General features: G+C 54.0%; 1 protein-coding gene across 1 annotated transcript; it reads left to right on the top strand.

The window, feature by feature from the left end:
• The first annotated feature begins 1,823 nt into the window (after positions 1–1,823).
• LOC128903265 (olfactory receptor 14C36-like) lies at positions 1,824–2,756 on the top strand. Its single transcript, XM_054187279.1, has one exon. The coding sequence runs from the start codon at positions 1,824–1,826 to the stop codon at positions 2,754–2,756; it is 933 nt and encodes a 310-aa protein (XP_054043254.1).
• The last annotated feature ends 19,706 nt before the right edge of the window (positions 2,757–22,462 follow it).

Genomic DNA, 22,462 nt, shown 5'->3' with positions numbered 1-22,462 from the left:
CCCTTTGGCTGAATGGAACCCATCCAGGTTTACTCCGAATGTGTTCCACCTGGACATTCCCTTTGCCTATCTGTCATCTCTGCCTCCAGTTGACTGCTCTAACCAGCCACTGGGGAGGCTTTGTCAGTCATGGTCCTCAGTGGGACCCATTGACGCTCCAGGGAACTTCGGGTTTTGAATCTGACATTAAAAGGCCTTTGGCTGGTCCTCTGCGTCTGAGCTGGGCTGGGCTCCTGGCATGGAGGGAGCTGATGGCAAGCGGGCAGCGCTGCAGAGAGACAGCTCTGCCCAGGAGCAGCTCCTCTGCCAAGCGCAGCAGGGCTGAGGGCACTGCCTGCAGGCAGCGAGGGCAGAGGAGGGAGGCAGAAAAAGGTTTAAAGGCAGTCAGGAGTGGGAGGATGCTGAGTGCTCAAGAGAGGAGAAATCTTTGCGGTCCTTGACACAGTAAGTCCCTGGGTGCAGGGCAATGCAGCTGCAGTTCGTGAAGGGATCTCCTAAAGCTGGCATAACCCACAGCCTGTGGGCTCTCTCTCTTCTACAGAGGAGGAGGACGTGCTCCAGAGCAGGGCTTCCCTGCTGCACCATCAGAGGGACAGGGCAGGACAGGGACAGGGGCGGCTGCAGGGGTGTGAAGGTGGGTGTGCAGCCAGGGGTGGCCACGGTTGTCCCTCAGAGCAGGGTCCCTGTGCTGCAGGGATCTGTTTGCCGGGGCAGGGACTCTGCCGCCTGCCAGGGTCAGCTCTCAGCCTGCCTGGGGAGCTCCCCATGGCACTGCGGGGAGAAGCTGTGGGTAAGAGGAGTGACCTCTGCCAGGGCAGGGTCCTTCTTTTGTGAGAAGGTGCTGCATGGGCCAGGGCAGCTCACAGCTCCACATCACACCAGGACATTGGCAGAGGCAGCATTTCAAGAGCAATGGTCAAGGCAGTGCCTATCCTAGAGCTGAAGATCTTTCCAGGATTTGTGATCTCAGCTTGCTTCTAAGGGAAAGGAGAAAGGGGCTCTAAAGGTTAAGACTGAGCCTCCTGACCTGTTGCACTGAGGGATCAGCAGATCTGCCAAAAGCCTCGTAAGTGCCTTCCCCCACTCCTCTACCTACAGACAGCACCGGCATCACCTTTGCTTGCGGCATCAGTGCTTATCTGAACTACTCCTTAGGACCTGCTGACAGGGAGGTGCCTCTGAGCAGTGCCCTTCTGCCAGGAGGTGCCTGCAGGGCAGAGCTGAGCACAGAGCGGGTGGGATGGGGTCTGTGAGCACTGGCAGGGAGGAGACTTGGAGACAGAGAAACAGCTCCCAGCAGGGACAACTCCAGGCAGCAGAGAGCCAGGCCACCCCTCTGCATCACTCTCTGCTCAGCTGCACAGGGAGAGAGGGAAGAGTTTGGAGAAATGGACTTTGAAACTGGACTCTTCTGAGCTCAGAAAACTCCCGTTTCTTCTTCAAGAAGGTTTCTAGTGAGAACATCCTCTAACAGAGAGACGTGTAAGCAGAGGGCACCTGTGTGGTGACCAGCAGGTCACTCATGGGCAGACCGGCTCTCCTGACTCTGCATTAGGGCACAGGGAGCCCATTTGTCGCTCAGGGCTCACCAGTGGTCAGGCTGAGAGCAATGGGAAAGATGAGGATTTCTGCCCCTTCAGAGCAAGTGCCCTCACTCAGCAGCAAAAACCTGAGCTCACAAAAAAGATGAGTGGAGCTCCCTCAAAGAGAAGTAATTCTGAGGGGGTGTTGGGGGAACTAGCTTAGGATTGACTCAAGAAGTCAGCTGTAACTTGTCAATGTCTTCTCCTCTTTCAATGGTCAGCCATGCCCAGAGGCACCAAATGTCCAACAGCAGCTCCATCACCCAGTTCCTCCTCCTGGCATTTGCAGACACATGGGAGTTGCAGCTCTTGCACTTCAGGCTCTTCCTGGGCATCTACCTGGCTGCCCTCCTGGGCAACGGCCTCATCATCACCACCATTGCCTGTGACCACCGCCTCCACACCCCCATGTACTTCTTCCTCTTCAACCTCGCCCTCCTCGAACTGGGCTCCATCTCCACCACTGTCCCCAAAGCCATGGCCAATTCTCTCTCGGACACCAGGGCCATCTCCTATGCTGGATGTGCTGCACAGGTTTTTCTCTTGCCTTTTCTGATGGTAGCAGAGTATTGTCTTCTCACCATTATGGCCTACGACCGCTACGTTGCCATCTGCAAATCCCTGCACTACGGGACCCTCCTGGGCAGCAGAGCTTGTGTCCACATGGCAGCAGCTGCCTGGGGCAGTGGGTTTCTCTATGCTCTCCTGCACACGGCCAATACATTTTCCCTGCCCCTCTGCCAGGGCAATGCCCTGGACCAGTTCTTCTGTGAAATCCCCCAGATCCTCAAGCTCTCCTGCTCACACTCCTACCTCAGGGAAGTTGGGCTTCTTGTGGTCAGTGTCTGTTTAGGCTTTGGTTGTTTTGTGTTCATCGTGCTGTCCTACGTGCAGATCTTCAGGGCCGTGCTGAGGATCCCCTCTGAGCAGGGACGGCACAAAGCCTTTTCCACGTGCCTCCCTCACCTGGCCATGGTCTCCCTGTTTGTCAGCACTGCAGTGTTTGCCTACCTCAAGCCCCCCTCCATCTCCTCACCATCTCTGGATCTGGTGATGGCAGTTCTGTACTCGGTGGTGCCTCCAGTAGTGAACCCCCTCATCTACAGCATGAGGAATAAGGACCTCAAGGATGCAGTGTGGAAACTGATATCTGGATGGTTTCAGAAGCATTGAGCTGCTTGTTTTCTTCTGCAAATCACTCCTAATGGAACTCATTGCAGGTTGGTTTTGGTTGTGAGTTTCTGGGGGGTTTTTTGGTTGTTTTTTTTTTTATTTTTTATTATAATATTGTCCACAAAAAAATGTCATTATGTTCTGCCATTTCTAAGTATGTATCTATTCACCTTCTGTGTGGTGTGACCCACACGCTGTGTCTAGGAGGAGAGATGCTCTCTCTGTGTTTTAAGAAAATAAAGGACCTTCAATGTATTGTTTGATCCTTCCTTTGAGACCTTCTCTTGAGCTGCAGGGGCAGATCCTGTGTGCAGAGGTGGAGGGGAAAAGAGTCCCGGCACCGGAGCACTGACAAGGAGCACCAGCGCTTGGTCTTCCCAGAGCTGCTCACTTTCCACTTCAGCGCTCCCCTTCTTAGCTCGTCTCTTGGTATAAGGCCTGAGTGCTCTTGAAGCTTGGCGGCAGTTTTGCGGTGTGGTGGTCCTGTAGCTGCAGGCAGGGACAGGGAATGAGCACTTCTGTGACAGAGCTGGCCTCCAAAAGAGCATTTCCATCATACCAGGGGATCTCCTCAGGGCAGTGCCTGAAGGCTCAGGTCTCTTGCCAAAATGGCTCTCAAGCGCACAGCCAGTAATTTGCATAGGAGAAAAAACATCAGTGAAGAGTGAAAGCGAGTGAGTGTGCAGGGCGGGAGCACACAGCAGTGTCCTTGCACAGCCAGGCTCCTGGACGGGACAGGAAGGTCCAGCAGAGCAGGGTCTGGTCTGTGCCTTTGTTCACTGGACACCCTGGGGATGCTTCCCCAGGGCAATCGTCACAGACCAGCCAAGAACCACCACCATTTCCAGCACTGGCCGCTCACCCTTGCTCGGAGACGTTGCTTCTCCTTCCGCGTAGGGACGCGGAGTGACTGGCTCAGAACTCCGTGTTTGCATCGTACAGAGGAGGCGTAAGCATGCCCATCGTGCGGGGGTGGTGGGATGAACCTGAGTGAGCACAAATGCCATCAGCTGTTCCTAGAGGTGCCTTGAAGGCCTGTGAGACAGCGTCTGGAGGTCAGTTCACGTAGACAGTGTCCTGGTTTGAGGTAAAACAGAACTGGCCTTCTTTTTAGGAACTTTACTTTTCAGTTAAGCCTCTCCTGACTCTCTGAAGTTCATGGCATAATGTTATGACCATAGCCCGCTTCCAGAGTGGTAAGGGCTTGTTTATAATTAATACCAAGGAATGGTGTGCGGAGGGGCTCCTGCTTGTGGCCATTAGGCACGGACTCCGTTTCGGTGTACAAACAAAATCGCTTTATTTTAGGCAACAGCCTCCTTAAATACCTTCTGCTTCAGAGCTAGCAATTTCCCACTGCTACATCCTTATCGTGTGATTACCCAGCACATACCACACATACCACACATGGTGTAAACAAAGACAAACTATTCATCTTCAGCAACGCGGCCGGCCGTCAGCACTCTCTCCTTTTCTTCCCCTTACCATGGCCCAGGTGCTGTGCAGCGAGGGCTTGTTTACTTATCCCGCGGTTCGCCGCCAGTGAGAGCCACGAGAACTCCAGGGCTCGTTCCGGGTGCCGTGTCCGCAGGTTCTTCGGCATCCACACCTGCTCATCCTTATTGCTGTCACAGCCAAGCTCAGCTCACTCTGTTATTGCCCCGTTGGAGGGGGGGAAGCGGAGAAGCGTAGAGGGGCGGCACCTACGGGGAGGAGGGGACAGGATCCCAAACTGACCAACGGGGTATTCCATCCCACCTGCCCCACGCTCAGTGTAAAAGCTGAGGGATCAAAGGGTCAGGCTCTTTCTTCAATGTCCAGTGTCCCAGGAGGACTCCTCTGGCTGTTGGTCTGCCTTTGTTCCCGATCTGTGCATTCCTGAATCCAGCCCCTGAGTTCAGTGCCCTTCCGTCACTGACTCCAGTCTGGGGCTTTCCCAGTGCCTGCCGGTGACACGATCGTCATCCTGGGAGCTTGACATGGTTTTGTATATATTGTATATATTCCATTATTTTCTTATTAATATTTGTCACGGATGGAGCAATGCACTTCACTCATAGAGAGAAGCAGCAATGCATTTATTGACATAAACCAGGGATTTAACAGTTTGATGGTAAATGTGACAGCGTTTTAAGATAACACTTGGTTATTTACTGCACAGAGGACAGAGCTGTCAGGAAGACCCTCCCGTTGAGTCACGAGGTTCAGAGAGGACCCCCTTGCTTTCTAAACTCCTTCTCAGAGAGGAGCCTAGGGGCGGCTGGATCCAGTCTTAGTCCCAGACTCCTCAATGGTTTATGCCTAAAGGATTATGAATGCGCAATCAGTCCTTTATATCACTTAGCTAAGATTTCAAAGGTTACATGCTATCAGTCACTTACCGAGGATCTGTTGTGGCACGTCTTGAGCGGGCGTCCCTGCTCAAGGGGAGATCCTGGCGTGCAGCCCACTCAAAGGGGGCTGTTCCCTACTTATGGGGCTAAGATGAATGACCCATACTCATATTTGCATATTGACCACCGTGCCAGTATTGCTCAAGTTAGCCCTTGGCTATTGTGGTGTTGTCTGTCTCACCAAAACCACGTTCAACCCGGTGCAGCCATCATGACTGCATGCACCCATTGTGACCACCACTTGGGCAGGGTTACAGGAGATAAAGGTCAGGTTTGTGCCTGGGGAGGGGAGCACACCGTCACAATATTATTATTAGCTTTTCTTATTATTAGAGTATTATGTCGGTTTGGTTTCTCTTCAACTCATAAGTCTCTCTCTCTCATTTTCTCTCCTCTCCTCTGAAGGGAGATGCTCTCCCTCCTCTGAAAGGGAGAGAGGTAAAAGGGAACATCTGTCATTTGGTTTAGTGGCCAGTCCAGCCCAAACCATGACACTGGGGAAGACGGCAGAGTTACTAAAGGCTGCCTTTGTTTCAGTCTTTACTGCTAAGGCTGGCCCTAAGGAATCGCAGACCCTGGAGGTAAGAGAGAGAGCCTGGACAAAGGAAGACTTTCCCTCGGTAGAGGAGGATCGCGTTAGAGATCATTTTGGCAAACTCGACACGCACAAATCCATGGACCCCAATGGGATGCACCCAAGAGTGCTGAAGGGAACTGGCAGATGTTAATGCGAAGCCGCTCTCCATCACCTTTGAAAGGTCCTGGAGAGCAGGAGAGGCGCCTGAGGACTGGAGGAAAGCCAATGTCATGCCAGTCTTCAAAAAGGGCAAGAAACAAGGCCCGGGAAGGTACAGGCCAGTCAGTCCCTGCTCCATGCCTAGGGATGTGAGGGAACAGCTCATTCTGGATGTCATCTCTAAGCACGTAGAGGAACGGAAGGTTATGGGGAGTGGTGAACATGGATTCATATGAGGGACAACTAGTCATTTCTCCTAAACAAAGCAGCCTGAAGAGACTTTTCATGTCTCAAACACTCGCAGTACCAGGCCTTCTGTCATGGAACTGATAAGGCCAACACCTGCTTATCTCTTGTGCGACTCATGAGAAAGAAAACTGGCGCCTGGATGACCAGTTTTAAAGAAACACAACAGCCCTGTTTTCTCTCCCGTGAAGGATGAGCTGTTTCTTCACAAAAGACACTATGCCCAGTGTTGACCTTTGCCTCATTATGCGTGAAATGATTATTAAAGTTCACACCCCTGCATATGCTAATGAAGATTATCGAGATCATGCTAAACGTATATGACTGTAGCTCTCATCTCCCACCCAAATCATGCTGCACGTCACCTGGCGGGCGGGGGCAGGGAACCCGAGACAAAACGGCCCCTAGGAGTGGGCGAACATAAAAGGGGGAAGAATTTCCCTGGAGAAAAGAAGAGTTTTGGCTGGTCAGACTTTTCCCTGAAGAGACCCTCAAGACACTTCTGCGACCCGCGCTGACTGGAGTAACGCTGGAGCCAGGACCGGTGATCTCTTTATCTCTCTCTCTCGATCTCTCCTTCTCTACTCCGTTGCTTCTTTCTTTATCTTTCTTTTTAGCTTCTTATTCCTTTCAGAGACGTAACACAAGGCATACCGTACTGCTTGCCATAAGTTGTTACATACCTAAGCAACTGTTGTGGACCTAGTTAAGACCTGGTTACTGACCTAATAAATGTTTGTATAGGGACCTTGAGATTTGTCTCACCTCAGTCCGCGCTGCTGAGGATTTGTGAATCTGAGTCCCTCACACACACCTCTCTCTTCTGAGTGGGACGTGACAACCAAACAACCGCTGTCAGCATCAAGGTACTGGAGCAGCTCTTTAGTGTCATGAAATGCCTGTGGGCAGGGGGAAGGAAGCATTCCCAGGGACACTGCAGAGGGCAGAGAAGGGCTCTAGGCTATAGGTCAAGTGTCCTAAATCACCACCAATTTCACTGGTGCCACGTGCTCTGCATCCCCTGCTGCCCTCCTTGGAAGGACGCCTGGCAGAAGGTGTCCCTCAGCAGGTGTCAGACCACCAGGTCTCACCGTGAAGAACATGCACGTTCTGTCTCTACCCCTGCCAGGAGAGCCCTGGAGGTAAGAGCCCATCTGAAATGCGGGCACTCGGTCTGAATTGTACCTGTCTCCCACGGGAGAGCTGAGGGACCTTCCTCAGAAAAGGGCTAGAGAGAACACAAGACCAGCTGCGTTAGTCAGGCACTAAGAGACAAAAACTTGCCCAGCAGACCCCCTCGTTCTGGGTCAAACGCTGTGGCAATGGAGAAAAGCCTCTGTGCAGCCGGGCAGCAGTGCGGCAGGCTCGGCGGGGCCCCGGCAGTGGCACGGTTCCCAAACCTCAGGCCATGTCTGATGAGCATCTGGAGATACCAAAGAAAGAGGCGCTGGCTTGTGTGCCAAGACGTGCACTGAAACCCAAATAAAGATCAGTTAACCGCTGGAAAAGCTCACCCTAATTCGCCCTGCTTATTAATGATCAAAGCCACGAGTTGCAGGGTGTTCTAAGGGCAACGGTTAGAGAACTGCAACCCGAGGTGGTGCTCCCAACTGCACCATGAATTGTCTGCTCAAGGTGCATCTGGATCTACGGGCTTGGAGTTGGACAAGAAATTAAAATCTTTTCCGCATTCTACCTGCCCGCACATCAGCGCGCTCTCTGCCCTCCTCAGGCTCTGGTGCTCTTGGCTCCAGCTGCTCCTGCGCTTGCTGCAGAAGCACGTGCTCTTCTGTGGGCTTCTCTGTGCCTTGGAGTCTGAGGACACTGATGTGGTATCCTCTGGGCAGGCGGGAGGAAAACAAATCCCTCCCAGATGACTTTCCATAGGTCAGTGGTACTCTTTCTCCCCAAAGGTACATGAAGACGCCTGCCTTTAGTCCCCCCGCCCAGTACTCCAGCAGCAGCTCAGCTGGCCCATCGTGCCGCGGCCAAGGAGATGGCTGTGCCATGGAAGTGCTCAGCAAGGGGAAGAGCAAGGCCTTCCGAGGGTGGGGAGCGATGTCCCTGAGCAGGGCAGTGCTGCTCTGCTCAGAGCTCATCTCTCCCCGGCGCTGCCCGGGCCAGCACAGCCAGACACTGGTGGCCGTGGCCGGGGTGGCTGTGGGAGCCACAATGGCCTCTTGTGAGGCGCAGGGGGCACGTCCAGGGCGGGGGCCACAGCGGGCTCTGGGGCACAAGGAGTCGCTCCCACTCTAAAGGCTTTCCCACACTGCTGGCAAACAAAGGGAACTCCGTCCAAGCTAAGGCTCCTGGACAAGGCAGAGAGCTGCTGGCGGGAGCCACCTCGGAGCCAAGAGAGACACTCGGTGCCCGACCCTGCCAGCTGAGCAACGGCCTTCCGAAAGGCAGCCCTTCGGCACCTCGGCTCTACTGCCACCACCCCTCGGCACGGGATGATGTTCAGTCCTTCCATCTGGTCCTGCGTACTGGGTCCGGGGCTCAGGCCAGACTTGGTGAGACTCTCCGGGATGAGGACAAGTGGGTAACAGCCTTCCTGCTCCCAACAGGCTGTGGGCAGGCAACCCTCAGCAGCACGGTGCTGACAGCCGTGCTGAAGGAAGACACAACGTCGGTGAGCCGAGGCCGCAGGCAAGCCCACCAGTGTCACCCAGATGGTCCCACCAAACCTGTTGGACTCCCCCAGGCCCCAGTGCCTCCGGTGCCACCATCCATTTCTCTGCTTGGCCTGGGTCCCCAACCTCCTGTCCCGGGGCACAATGTCACACCCCAGGCCCGGCCTCCTCTAAGGCACCTACCCAGAATGGTCTGTTGCTCTAGGAGGCATGTCCGTGCCCAGCAGCTGCCAGGACTCCTGCCAGGCAGCTACCACACTCTCTTGGCCTCCTCTGCAGCAACCTGAAGGCCCAGGAGCAGCCCCAGGCTCTTCCAAGGCAGCTATCCAAGGAATCGTGTCCATGGCCAAGGCAGGTCCACGTATTCTAGCACCCCATGACTACTCCCAGGCAGCTCCCAAAGACTTTTGGCCTCCTCTGGAGACAACTGAAGTCCCGGGTGTCACCCCCAGACTCCTCCAAAGAAGCTCCTTGAGGAATGCTGTCGATGTTGGAGGCAGGTCCATGGCCGCTAGCTCTGCAAGACTCCTCCCCTGCATCGCTTCATTCATCTTCCTCCCCTGCCCAGCGGCTGCTGGAAGCAGGGCTGTGACGCACGGCTGTGGGCTCTGCCCGCCGTTCCTGTCATAGCTGCAGCAAGGGCAGGTGGGGGATCCCACGATTCAGGTATCCACGGAGGTGCAGCCACCAGCTGGAATGGCCCAAACCCCCCAGCGACCTGCAGCTGGGTCACCCTGGAGAAACACTCGTGACAGCTCCCCGTGACACAAAGTGCCAGGGACCCTTTCCACCTCCCCTGCGGGAGAGCGGCCTCTTGGCTGTGCTGGGGTGCTCGTGCCCTGGGGCAGGAGGTTTGTGACCCAGCCCAGGCAGAGGAATCCCTCTGTCTTCGGGACACAAGGAGCTCAGGAAAGAGACGAAGAAAAACACAAGAGATGCTGCTAAAGAGTGTTGACTTTAGAAGTTGTTCACAGCGGTCCTTCCCCCGAACAGGGGAGAAGGGTTTTACAGTTCACCATGGCTCTGAGATCAGCCCAACGTGGTGCTGGAAGCAGGGCCATCTGTGGGACCTTCCTTCAGGACCTTGACCCTCCCAGGGACCTTTTGCATGGTGCTATGGAAAGGAACGTACTTTCTTGGGCAAGAGAGGGCAACCAGACCACTGTGGGGACAGGGACGGGGCATCTGTGGGGACAGTGACAAGAACAGGGATGGGGACATGGCATCTGCCGGGACAGAGAGAAGGACGGGGACAGTGGCGGGGTCAGAACTCCCGTGGGCACACTGATCAGGACATGACACCTACAGGGATGATGCTGGGGTGAGGGATCGGGTCAGGGATGGGGACAGGACCCTTGTGGGGACAGTGAAGAGGAGAGGGAAAGCAGAGGATGGCCCATCACCTGTGTGACCTCCATGCAGTCCAGCCTGTCCCCAGTCCCCAGCTGCCCGTAGCAGTTCCTCCCTTGCATGTAGACTCTCCTCTGGACATCCACCAGCCCCAGGTGGTTGTACGCCACAGAGCAGGCCACCACTTTGGGCACAGGGTGACAGCGAGGTGACATCTCTCGCGACACCACCCAGGGTGTCAGGGACACCCACAGGAACCCCCCTGATCTCAGTGGGCAGTGGCAGGGGGATGAGCGTGGGATGGGCAGGGCATCCCGATGTTCGCACCTCTCCCATCTCTGTGCGACATCGCAGGTAGTGTCAGGGGGAGTTTTTTGGGGTGAATTATGGGGATTTGGGGAGAATTTTTGACAGGTGCAGCCAGACAAGGGGAGGAGGCTCCCTGCCCGCCCTGCAGCTCCCTCCCTTGGCATTATTTGGGTGATTTGGAGTTATTTTGCTGTGGCAGTGAGGCAAAGCTGGCCTCCGGAGCTGAGCACGGCGAGACCTGACAACGGGTGGGATTGTCTTGAGGCTTTGCATGGAGCCCTGTCCCCACTGGAGGGGACGTTGGTCGTGTTGAAGACAACGGTGCTGCATCCTTTGTTGTTGCGTGTGTGCGTCCCGCCCCCAGCTCCCAGGGTCGTTCCGTCTCCCAGGGCCTCAGCGCTGCTTTCTGATGGGGCCATGCCCGGGTCCTACAGAGACCTGTCTGTCCTGGCTTCCCTGACAAAGGGCTGCTTCCACTGGGGAAGGGGACAGGGGAGTCACCCCCTGCCATTGCCTTCCCTGCTGGAGGTGGGTTAGCCTTGGGGGTGGCTCGGGGCCCTTCAGGGCTCAGGGGCTCTGACATGGGGCTCAGGGGGCCTTTTGTACCTCTTGGGTGCTGTTTCCCGGTGCCCCCTGGCTCCCTCCTCCTCCCACACAGGCACAGAGCGGTTCTGCAGGAATGGCTTTTAATGGAAAAAAAAAGTGTCATGAAACCTCTTCTAATGTAATACCCCACCACCCCCCAGCAGCTGCACCATTTCACCCCCCAGTCTCCATCTCACCCTCGCTGTGGGTCTAATCTCACCCTCCCACCCCGGTGCTGGATGAGCGAGCCCTGCGCTTGCTGGGTGGCTTTGGCCAGGTCCTCTTCCGCTTCTTTCCCCGCTCTTTCAGCCGCCCCAGGCTGGGGTGGTGGCAGGTCCACCCTGCATCCAACTGGAGCTCCTGGGGACCCATCCTGATGGTGGTGAACTGCTCCAGGCTCAGGGCGACGTCGGAAGTTTCAGGGACATTGCGTTTGGGGGTGAGCAGCTCTGCAGGCAGCGAGAGCAAGCCGATATTGGAGTGGGGGATGGCTCTGCTGGTGCCACCAGCGTCCACAAGCATGGGCACGCTGCTGGGACCGTCCTGGCCCACCAAGGAGCAATTCAGAAGCACCTCCTGGGGCAGTGCAATGTCGCCTGCTGGGTCGCCCAGGGCTTGGCTGTGGCGTCAGCACAGTGGCTGAGCAGGACGTCGCTGCCCGGGGGGATGCTGCTGCCTGGGAGTGCCCCGGTGACAGGGGCCATGTCACAGAGGCTGAGCCGTGTGCTGGTAGCCAGGGAAGCACAGCAGCAGCACCGGGGGATGTGGGGCCACCACTCTTCCCTCATGGCTGTAGGGTGCGAGGTGTTGGGGTTGGCCCTGGGGGTTCCCAGGGGCTGCCCAGGCTGGGGGGGTCCTGCAGCCCCGCGGCCCCAAAGGGCAGCCCCTGGCAGAGAAGCAGCGCCGTGGCCGAGCGTGGCGGTGACTGGTGGAGGCGGGTTGGTGCTCGTCCACTAGATGCGGGAGACCCAGGGTTCTGCTCGGGGACGGATCACCGGCCATCACCTTCACTCCTTTCCCCAAAAGTGTTCCCGAGCTGCAGGGGTCGGGGCCAGTCTCTACCGTGGGGGTAGAAGCTTTCAGGATGGACAAAGGGCTGAAGCAGCTGGGGCACTGCGGGGGGCGAGGGGTTTTTCACTGCCAAGCTGAAAAACCCTTCCAACCTGCACCCTGAGACCCTGCAACTTGCAGGTTTCAAAGCCAGGTGGTTGCAGGGTTCACAGAAACCTGCCACAGCTCATAAATGTCTCGAAACAAAACCTTGGTGGGTGACGGGATGGAGGAGCATTGCCTGGCACCAGAACAGCACTGTCCCCTCCCAAACGCCTGGTGCGCAGGGACCGGTCCACGGATGGGAGGGAACCTGCCCTGGGAGTCTTTTCCCATTCAAACTGAAACGTTTTGAATGCCGCCTCTGGATTTTTCTTCCTCCTTGTCAGGAATTGGATGCAGCTCCCCCAAAAGACAGCACTGGGATGGACAGTCTTGCTCAGAAGTGATACAGGAGCAGAGCAGATCCAGTCCTTGCAGGCAAGGACAGGGCTACAGCAGCACATGGGACGTACAGGGTGGCATGTGTCACTGGAGATGATGGGTCCTGGCAGGGCAGCGGCACCTGGAGGAAGAGCACAGCCCCCCCTGCCAGCACCGAGCAAGGGGGCACAGCCTCACGTCCCCCCTCCCAGGCAGACACAGCTAAGAAACAGCTCCAGCTGGAGCTGGCAGGACAAAAAGCCAAATGAAAATCTATCCGTGGGGTCAGAACCACAAAAGCCAGGAGAAATGGGTGCTCCCAGAGCAGCACTGGAAGGAGAGGGGGCTGTACGCCTGCAGGGCCCATGGTACCTGTGGCCTCTGCAGAGCCCCCGCGCTGCTGTTGGAGTTACAGGTTATAAATCCTCGAGTACGGGGGCTGACACACCTGTGCTGGGGAAGAGAGGCCACCTAGTCTGCAAACACATCCCATCCCTCTCTACGAGATCAAGGCACGTAAGTCACAAAACAAAGTTAAATCTGACTTGGAAAGACACAGCAGCCCTGCCTCGTGACGTGCTGTCTTTGTCCTACGCAACACCCAGAAACCAAGGTGTAAACGCGTTGTGTCGCATACAAAGGTTAGAAAGCCCATCCTCTCCCGCTGAAGTTTCCTCTAGTGGAAAGATGCATCCAGGAACAGCGCTGGGATGGGCGGTTGTAGCTCTTGGATGGAGATGATGCGTTCTAGGGCTGGAGCAGCGTGGAGCTGATCCATTGCTAGGACTGCCAAAATTGCAATAGGTTCTTGCCGGTCGCTGTCTGGCCAGGGCTGGGAGAGGCTGAGAACCGAGACTGGAAGCAGTGCTCTGCACAAAGCGCTTGGGTTTGGGGATGGAGTGAGAGCTGCTGTGATTTAAGAGGTGGTGTGGCTTCACACGTACTGTTGGTAAAGCTCCCCTTCATTTTCCCAGTAGTCAAACGTGAATCCCATCAGGGCTCCATTGCCATCCACCCTGAGAAATCATAATCCTCTCTGCAGGCTGCGCTGTGGGAAGCCCTGCGAGGAGCCGGGTACAGGATCGCTCCGGCTCCATCCCCCTGCAGCGGTTTTACAGGTCCCGGCAGAAATCGTATTCAGTGTAAGCATGTGAATTTAGGGGAGGGGGCAGAGAGAGAATAACTCCCTGCGAGTCGCCAAGTGTAATAAACACAGTCGCTAACCACTTTTCAGAACACACACATAATGATATGTGGTATTTATATTTTTACCACCCCAGTGGGACTTTGGCAAGTAAATCGGATTTTCCCACCCTGACCCAAATAAACGTTCAGGAGTGGAAACAGCAGATTGCCTTTGCCTGAAATAACCATGTGCTCCTTCCAGGGGGATGTCAGCTGAGTGATCCTCTCTTCTCTGGACCAGTTAGACCTTGCAAAGTTGTCCCCTCTTCTCCCCGAACTCTGTGAGGAGCCAGTTGCATCCAAGTTCCACCAAAGTTGGTGGAAAGGCTCCATCTGGCTCATGAAGATTTTTAAAAATCCCTCAGCCATTAAAATGCTGAAAAGGGTGGGTGGGTAGAATCCAGACAATTCTGGCCCCCCACAGGAAAAGTGCTGCCTGCATTTCAGAGACGATCCGTGAAATGTCCCTCCGTTAGGAATGGACCCAGGGGAGCGATCGCCAGGAAAGGGGGCCTCAGCTCCCCCCAACCCTCCTCTTCCTCAGGTACACAGTACCTTAAAGCTACAGGGTAGGGTACCTTTAAGGTCACAGGCCCCCCAGCTGCCAGAATAGCCATGTTTGGTTATTTGCATAGCCATCACAATGGCCTCCTGATGCCTTGAGCTACCTTACCGTGTTCTGTTCTGGACCCTATAAATACCGGCTCCCCAGCAGGTGCCCCCCATTCGCTGAGCTTCTGGGTCCTCAACTTCCAAGACGGTTGGCAGACAGAAGACCCAAAAGGGCGAAGCGAGCGGGTGCCTGCTTCCACGCGAGCGAGAGAAGATTCTGCAAGAGGTGTGGAGGCAGAGGAGGCGTCAGAGAGGAGGCACCGTCAGCTACTCGGCAGCGATGGCCTTTGCTCATGTAGCTGGTGGTGTGGAGCCCATGCAGGTGGATCCTCCTTGAGATGAGGAGGAACCCATGCAAGTGGATCCTCCTTGAGATGAAGAAGAACCGATGCAGGTGGATCCACCTTCAAGATGGCTCTCCCGGCACCACTCCATCGTGCCAGGGCTCCCCTCCACACCACCATCGTCGTGGGGCCGCAGGAGCGCCTGGCCAGCCTTCTACCGTCGGCCCAGCCTCCACACCTGGCACTAGCCGGGAGGCCCACCCTCCGCACCTGGCCGTCCAGCCGGCTCACCTTTTCCACCTCCCCAGCATCAGCAATGATTTGTTGATGACTGCGGGTCTTGTGAGCCTTTCCTTCCCGTCCCTCACCTTCTCCCAGACGCCCACCCCTTCCAAAGGGGTACCATCTCCTCTGCTCTGAGCTCCGAGAATAGGGGACAAGACAACATGGCTTCGTCAGGCTGCTGCGCCGGGAGAAGTCCCTCAGAGGGCCACTGAGGTCCCTAGGGCCTGGAGGTGGGGTTTCTTCGGCCTGAGGACGAGGAGGCTGCTCGACGGGAGGTTGGAGATGAAGCCAGACCCTCCACGGCAGCACATGGAGAACACCACCACGTCGAGCAAAGACGCCAGAGAGACAGCCATTCCCCTGGAGAAGCAGAAAGCCGCAGGTCTGCCGGGAGCAAGTGCTGGCCTTCAGCAGGAACGCCCCTTCTACCTGCCTCGTTACTTCTTTTCAAGGCTCACAACCACCATTTTTTTTTTTTAACAAAACATACCAAGAAAGTCACAGTAAAAATGCTTTCCCTCTCTCTTGTTTGGTACTTTGGCAACTGCGTCTGGGCTCCTCTGGCCCTCGTGGTCTCCCGAGCCCAGGAGAGACGCAGGTGCCCAGCCCCGGGCCTTGGGGACAGCGAGGGGACGGGGCACAGGCGGGCAGGCCGAGGAGGACTGCCTCGGGTCTTGAGGGTGGTGAGACCCTGGAGCAGGAGACCTGGAGAGGTTGCCCCATCCCTGGAGGTGTTCAAGGGGAGGTCGGTTGGGGCTTTGAGTAACGTGGTCTAGTGAGAGGTGACCCGCCGTATGCCCCAACAATTCCCCCTTTTTGTATTTGTGCTACAAATGCCGCCCCCATCACCCGCTGCAGGGCCCTTTGCAGTAGGGAGATGAGACATGGCACCAACATTAGCACAACTACAACTATACCTCAAACGGCCGAATTCAGTAATATGTGTGACATCAGTTTGCCAAAGCTGTAAAGCACGTAATCCTCGTGGATTGGTGCCAGAATATATAGGTACATGTTGACCTTGACAATCGGGGCAGGCTGCAATAATATTGCGAGCCTCAGCGTTACTAAGATTGAACTGACGTTTTAAAGCACGATATCCCTGATGATAAAAACTAGGCGATGCTATCGCGTGCTGTTTAACATTGGGCACAGGTCCCAGGGCCACTGCAGACACTAAAGCATCAGCTTGTGCATTGCCTTCTACAATAAATCCTGGCAACTGGGTATGACTTTTAATATGCATCACGTAATATTCTTGCTGTCGCTTTTGTATTGTTATCCATAACAGTTTCAATAAGCCAAACAGCAATTCATTGGTTACATTACCTAAAACAGCCTTATCTAAACGTTGTACCAGACCAGCCACATCAGCCCAATCTGTCACAACGTTGACAGGGCTGGGGAAGTTCTGAAACACCGTGGTCATCGCCCGTAATTCTACGACTTGGGGCGAACCTTCTTGATGTTCGATCTTATGTTGCCATTGTGTTCCTTGTCTCCAGACAATGGCAGCTTTTCCAGTTTTTCCTGATCCATCTGTGAACACCGTGGGGCCCTCCACTGGGTTTCTGCGACTGAGATTTTTCTGTGCAAAGGCCATCTGGGTGCCCAATTTGATCAGCGGGTGTGAAGGTAAATGGGAGCTCACCTGCCCTGTATAATTGGTCATGGCTGCTCGTAGGGCAGTGCTGTTAGCTAAGCACCGTTCAAAATAATCCCTCTGCACAGGGACTACAAGCTGTTTGAGGTCTCTTCCCATCAGTTCTGAACATCGAGTTCTAATTTTTATAATAACTTGTGCTATTAGCTCAAATAGACCAGGGGCTGTCTTCTTCGTCTTGTTCGGCAAAAAAATCTATTTTAAAACATGTAAGGGATCATCCCATTGTTCACACCATTGAGCAATCACAGCAAATGGCACTAATTCATCTACTAACACAAAGGCCTGCACCGAAACCGCTAAGTCTCCATACGTGTTTACTACTAAGAGCTTGTTCTATTTCAGCTACCACTTTTTGCACTTCCTCAGTTAACATTTGTGGGGCTAAAATATTAGTGTCAGCTTTTAATAGCTCAAAGAGAGGTTGTAATTTGGAAGATGGAATACCAACATAGGGCCGAATCCAATTAATCATTCCTGCTAATTTTTGTACATCATTCAACGTTTTTACTTCTATTTGTAGTTGGATAGGTTGTGGCATGACTGACTGAGCTCATACTTTCATTCCCAGGTATAACCACGGTCGTTGCCTTTGTACCTTTTCTGGGGCGATTATTAAGCCATATTCACACAATGACTCCTGTGTTTTCTGTTCCATTTTTTCTAACTCTTGTGGTGTTGCAGCCGCTAGCAGAATATCATCCATGTAATGGTAACAGCAATCAGATGGGAACAGGGCACGTACTGGACTCAACGCTTTTGCTACAAACCATTGACAAATTGTAGGCATTTTTCATACCTTGTGGCAGCACTTTCCACTGATATCTTTTGGTCGGCTCCACGTTATTCACAGACGGAACAGTAACTGAAAATTTTTCTTTGTCTTGTTCTGCCAGAGGGATGGTAAAAAACCAATCTTTTAAATCCATTACAACAATTTCCCACCCCATCGGTATCATAGTAGGCGAAGGTAATCCCGGTTGTAGTGCTCCCATTGTTGCCATGACATCATTAATCTCTCTCAAATCATGCAACAACCTCCATTTCCCCGATTTCTTTTTGATAACAAATACCGGGGTATTCCAAGGGCTATGTGACGCTTCTATGTGTCCTGCAACAAGTTCTTCCGTTACCAGAGACTTCAGGGCCGTTAATTTCTCTTGGCTAAGGGGCCACTGATCAACCCACAATGGTTTTTCTGTTAGCCATTTTAGAGCTAAAGTGGGCCGAGAAACGCCCTGCAATACAGTGGCCCCGACTGAAACTCCGTAGTTATGCGAACTCCCCATTGGCCCAAGCAGTCCCTTCCACAGAGGTTTAAAGGAGTTGAGGTCACGTATGGCCACACTGTAGCCCTTTGCCATTCTGAGTTTACAGTCACCATAGGGTTAGTGGACATAGAACTATTGGCAACCCTTCCGAGTCCTGCCACTCCCAAGGCACTGGAGGTTAATGGCCAAGCAGCAGGCCACTCCCGTAAAGAAATGATCGTCACATCTGCTCCAGTGTCTCATAATCCAGCCAGTTGGACCTTCTTGGGAGTGGCATCACTAAGTTCAAGAACACAATGCATTTGTGGGCGTTGATCAGATACCGTCTGCACCCAATAGACTTGTGGCTTTCCCGTAGCACCAAACCCACCATCACCACATGTAACGTTGTCCCGTTGTGGAACACAACTTTGAAATGGGACTAACTGAGCAAGTCAAGTTCCTTTCTCCATAGTCACAGGTGGTGTAGCTGTCGATACCATGGCACATATTTGTCCTGTGTAATCAGCATCAATCACTCCAACATGTACCATGAGGCCTTGTAAGGTGCTACTAGATCTTCCTACTAGTAAGGCACTTAAACCTTTGCCAATTGGCCCCCAAGCATCCAGGGGCACCTTGCGTACGATGGGGGTGGCTCCCCAGAGTCCACCACTTCAGTCCCTTCCTCACCTTTTATATGACTGCCCTCCTCATCGTCTGACTCAGGTGGCAAGGATGGAAAACCCAGACTTGAGATGGGGTTAGTAGAAATGAGGCCATGCCTCTGTTTCCCCCAAGGCTGGAGCAAGAGGTGCAGAGGGATGCACCAGTCCTTCAGGGTGGATAACACCCATCCCTCTTTGAGTCTCTTTTACAGCTGCTATTTGGTCACGAGGCAACACGTACTTATATTGTTTATCTTTTGTGTTCATCGGGAGCAGTCCCTTATTTTGTTTAACAGCAATCTCCTGCCCCTTCATATCATCAACAGGAGGTTTTAAGGCCAAGGGCTCAGGGGCTGCGGACGGCTATTCACTCCCTTCCGCTACATCTTTCTGCTCCTTAAAGGTCTTTAATGTCCCAAACAAAAGTCACCACGTAGTTAACAGTTCAATAGCCGTTTTTGAGCCATGCATAGCTTCCTCAAATAATGTCTGCCGTAGGTTCGTCCATTGCGTTACACTAAATGCCGTAACCGACGTTACTTCTACTCCCTGTTCCTTTCCCCACAATAGCGTTTTTCGCAAAGTCACTTCAGGGAGGATTACACCCTGCCGCTTCAACAGCAGCGTCCATGTGGAGAGTAGAGTCTGCTCTTCCTTAGTTAACTTCTCTCCCATGTCCCCAGTGGCTCACCTACTACGGGTGTCTTCTTAAATATGATCCGGATCCGTCAACAGCTCTGCCCGCTGTCTTCAGCTTCACTGGGCTCCATCCCCACGACTATTCCCAGTCGTCTTCTTCCTCAGCATCACGTCGGGGTCACCAATTGTCGTTTCAGTCGGGACGGACAAACGACAAGACTCTCCTTCAAGGGTTAAGTTAAGCTCTTTTTATTACAAACTTGGCTGTCTTATATAGCTAATCTTTTGTTCACGCTCCGTTCACGCGTTCTTTTTACGCTTTCAATTGGTTAGGTTACATAGCACATGCGCTCATAGCTACAATGTGATTGGTTATTGAAATCCTGTTCACATCGCTCAAAATCCGTCTTTCTCACAGCCTAGTTCCTCCTTGTTCTCCGAAGCAATCTTCTTCTTTCTCCTTTTTGTTACATTGTCCTTATACAACGCAACTCGCGGCCTTCTTATGGGTACACTGCAATCTCTATCTCTTCTGTCAAGGGGTCTACGGACGCGCCGTATCCCCCAACATCCCGCTGCCGCCGGGACGGCTCATCCCTCAGCTCAGCCTGGCCGCAGACTTGTTACAGCCTGGCCCGTGACCAGGGGAGGTGTCCCTGTCCCTGAGCCCAGAGTCCTGCCCCACAGGCGGCACCCTGGGGCAAAGGGCAGAAAACCAGTAGGTTCCCCTCCTTTGCAGGGTCCAAAGTGTCATTTGTAGCATCTTACCCAGCCTTTTGAGTGCCCAGAGCCTCATGTATAGGGTCAAAACCCTCATTTTGAGGGTCACAACCCGTCTTTAATGACCATAGCTTTTTTTAGAGCCACCAGTTTCATTTTCAGGGTGTAAACCCTCATTTTCTCAGGCATGAAGCCTTGCTGTACGGTCCATAGTTACAGTTACAGTGTCCAAAGCCTCATTTTTATTTTCCAAAGTCTTAGTTTGGGCTTCCAAAGCCTCATTGTAGGCTCTAAAGCACCATTTTCATGGTCCAAAGGCTCCGTTTCAGTTTGCAAAAGCTCCTTTTCAGAGTCCAAAACTGCATCTTGAGTGTCCAAAACGTCAATTTCAGGCTCCAAAGCATGGTCTTTACGATCCAGCCAGTCATTTTTAGGGTCCAAGACACATTGTAAATGTCTAAACCCTCATTTTTATGGGCCAAAGCCCTCCTTTAAAGATCAAAGCCTCATTTTTTAGGTCCAAAAGCCTCATTTTTAGAGTCCAACACCTGCATTCTAGGGCTGAAAGGCTCCTTGTCCAAAGCCTCACTCTTAGGGTCCAAGACCTCATTTATACGTTCCAAGCCCCACTTTCAGGTCCAATGACTCATCTGAAGGGCCCAGAGCACCATTTTTAAGGCTCAAAGTCTGATTTTGGAGGGCCAAAGCCTCATTTTCAAAGTCCAAAGTTTCATTTTTGTAACCAAATCCTCATTTTTAGCTTTCAAAGCCTTGTTTTCAGGGAGGAAAGCCCCCTTTTTAGGATTCAGTCCACAATTTGGAGGGCCCAAAGCCTCATTTTGAGCCTCCCAAGCCCCATTTTTAGGGTGTAAAGCCTCAGGTTTTGGTACCAAAGTGTCATTTGAGGGCACAAAACCTAATTTCAGGGTTCAAAGCTTCCATTTCATTTCCAACGCCCCATGTTTAAGGCTGAAATCCTCAGTTTAGGACTCAAAACCATCTTTTCCGACACAGAACATTTCTTTAGGGCCCACAGTTCCAACCTGAGGGTCCAAAACCAGAAGGCAGAGCTTGTCGCCTGGCTACGTCCGCCCTCCCCTCTGTGTCCCGCCTATCTGCCCCAAAGGGCCAATCGCCTTTGAGGAGGCGGGAGCAAGGCACAAGATTGATGTGTAACCAAACAATCAATCTTCAAGGCGTGCAGGGAAGGTGGCAGGAGTCAAAAACAACCCTTGGCACCATGTGGGGGCGGGGCATGTGGGCTCCACCAATCACAGCTGGAGTTCGAGCAGCACACAGATGATTGATAAGCGTCTGACCCATCAGTTGATGGGAGGAGCAAGGCAGAAGTAGAGCCAATGAAAGAAAAGATCCTGGGCAGAGTGACAGCCCAGACAGCCAATCAGAGAGTGCACCACCTCAGGTGACCTGTGCCTGGGCAGCCTGACCACCTGGGAGCCAATCAGGAGCCGCCTCCAGGCAGGGCAGGCCCCAACCCAGGGCAGAGTGACAGCCGAGGGGACCAATCGGAGGCAGCATCACCTCAGGGGAAGGGCGGGTGCTGCTGCTGTGCAGCCTGAGCACCCAGGAGGAGGGCGGTGGGCTGGGCCGGGATGGGGGAGGGGGATGCTGGCTGTGGGGCCGCCCGCCATCACCTCACCCACTCCCCTCCCGCCAGTCCAACTGACCCTGTGGCAGCCTGAAGGCTTGTGAGGAGGTGGAGGACACGTCCCCGAGATGGTGCGTTGAGCAGGGGGAGATGGCGGTGCTGGGGCCTCCCCCTCAAAGACGGGGGTGCCCAGAGTTGATGCTCTCCGCCCCCCTCTCCCCACAGCTACTGCACATCATCTCCTTCCTGACGTCTCTCTCTCTTCTCCACCAGCTGTCGTTACCAGATCTCCATTGGCAGTTAGGGCTGGGTTCTCACTGGCACCCCTACAATGCCCAACCTAATTCAGGGCAGCTGCCCAATTTCAAGGTTGACTCCATCCTGTGGAGCTGCCTGAGGTGCCAGGGCTCTCCAGCACAACTGCGTGCAGCCGGCAGGGACAGCACAGGACTTGCGCGAACATCATCCCCATTCAGAGCAGCCGTGTAAGAGACCCCAAGAGACCTTCTGAGGCGTTCAGTGCTTTCCTTCAAGCAACTGCAGTGAGGCAAGTGCTGTCCCATCTCAATCCAGTAGATGCAGGGAGTGCTTCTCCCACATCCCTCAGTCATCCCTTTGATGATGCAGTCAAGGAACAGAGCAATGATTTTCACAGTGTTCCTGGATCTCAGGATACCCATAGCCAAGGACACTTGCAAAAGCCCCTTGTCCTTCCTGGAGATCAGCTTCACCTGCACCACAGGCCCTCTGGGGCTGCAGAGACCCCGCAGACAGCAAAGCCCTCTCGTGCCGGGGCTGCAGAGTCCAGCCCTGCTTCTCTCTCGTCCTGAGGAAAGCAGGGATTGATCTCCTCCTTTCCCCTTTACATTGCCATCTGCCATCCCCCCCAGCATGCTCTGACGCAAACCTTTTGCCTGCACGGTACTTGGGCACTTGGTAACAGCTGGCTTTGTTGCACGCCTGAGCTTGGCCCTGGTGCCACGACTGAGGTCCAGCACACCTCTGCTCTGACACAAAGAACCTATAATGAAGGAGAGGAAGGGGACCAACTCTTATTTAACCAACC

Source organism: Rissa tridactyla, unplaced genomic scaffold, assembly GCF_028500815.1.
Source record: "Rissa tridactyla isolate bRisTri1 unplaced genomic scaffold, bRisTri1.patW.cur.20221130 scaffold_29, whole genome shotgun sequence".
In the NCBI taxonomy this organism is placed as follows: Eukaryota; Metazoa; Chordata; class Aves; order Charadriiformes; family Laridae; genus Rissa; species Rissa tridactyla.
The sequence above is the reverse complement of the archived record's forward strand: the minus strand, read 5'-3'. Positions and strand labels throughout refer to the sequence as shown.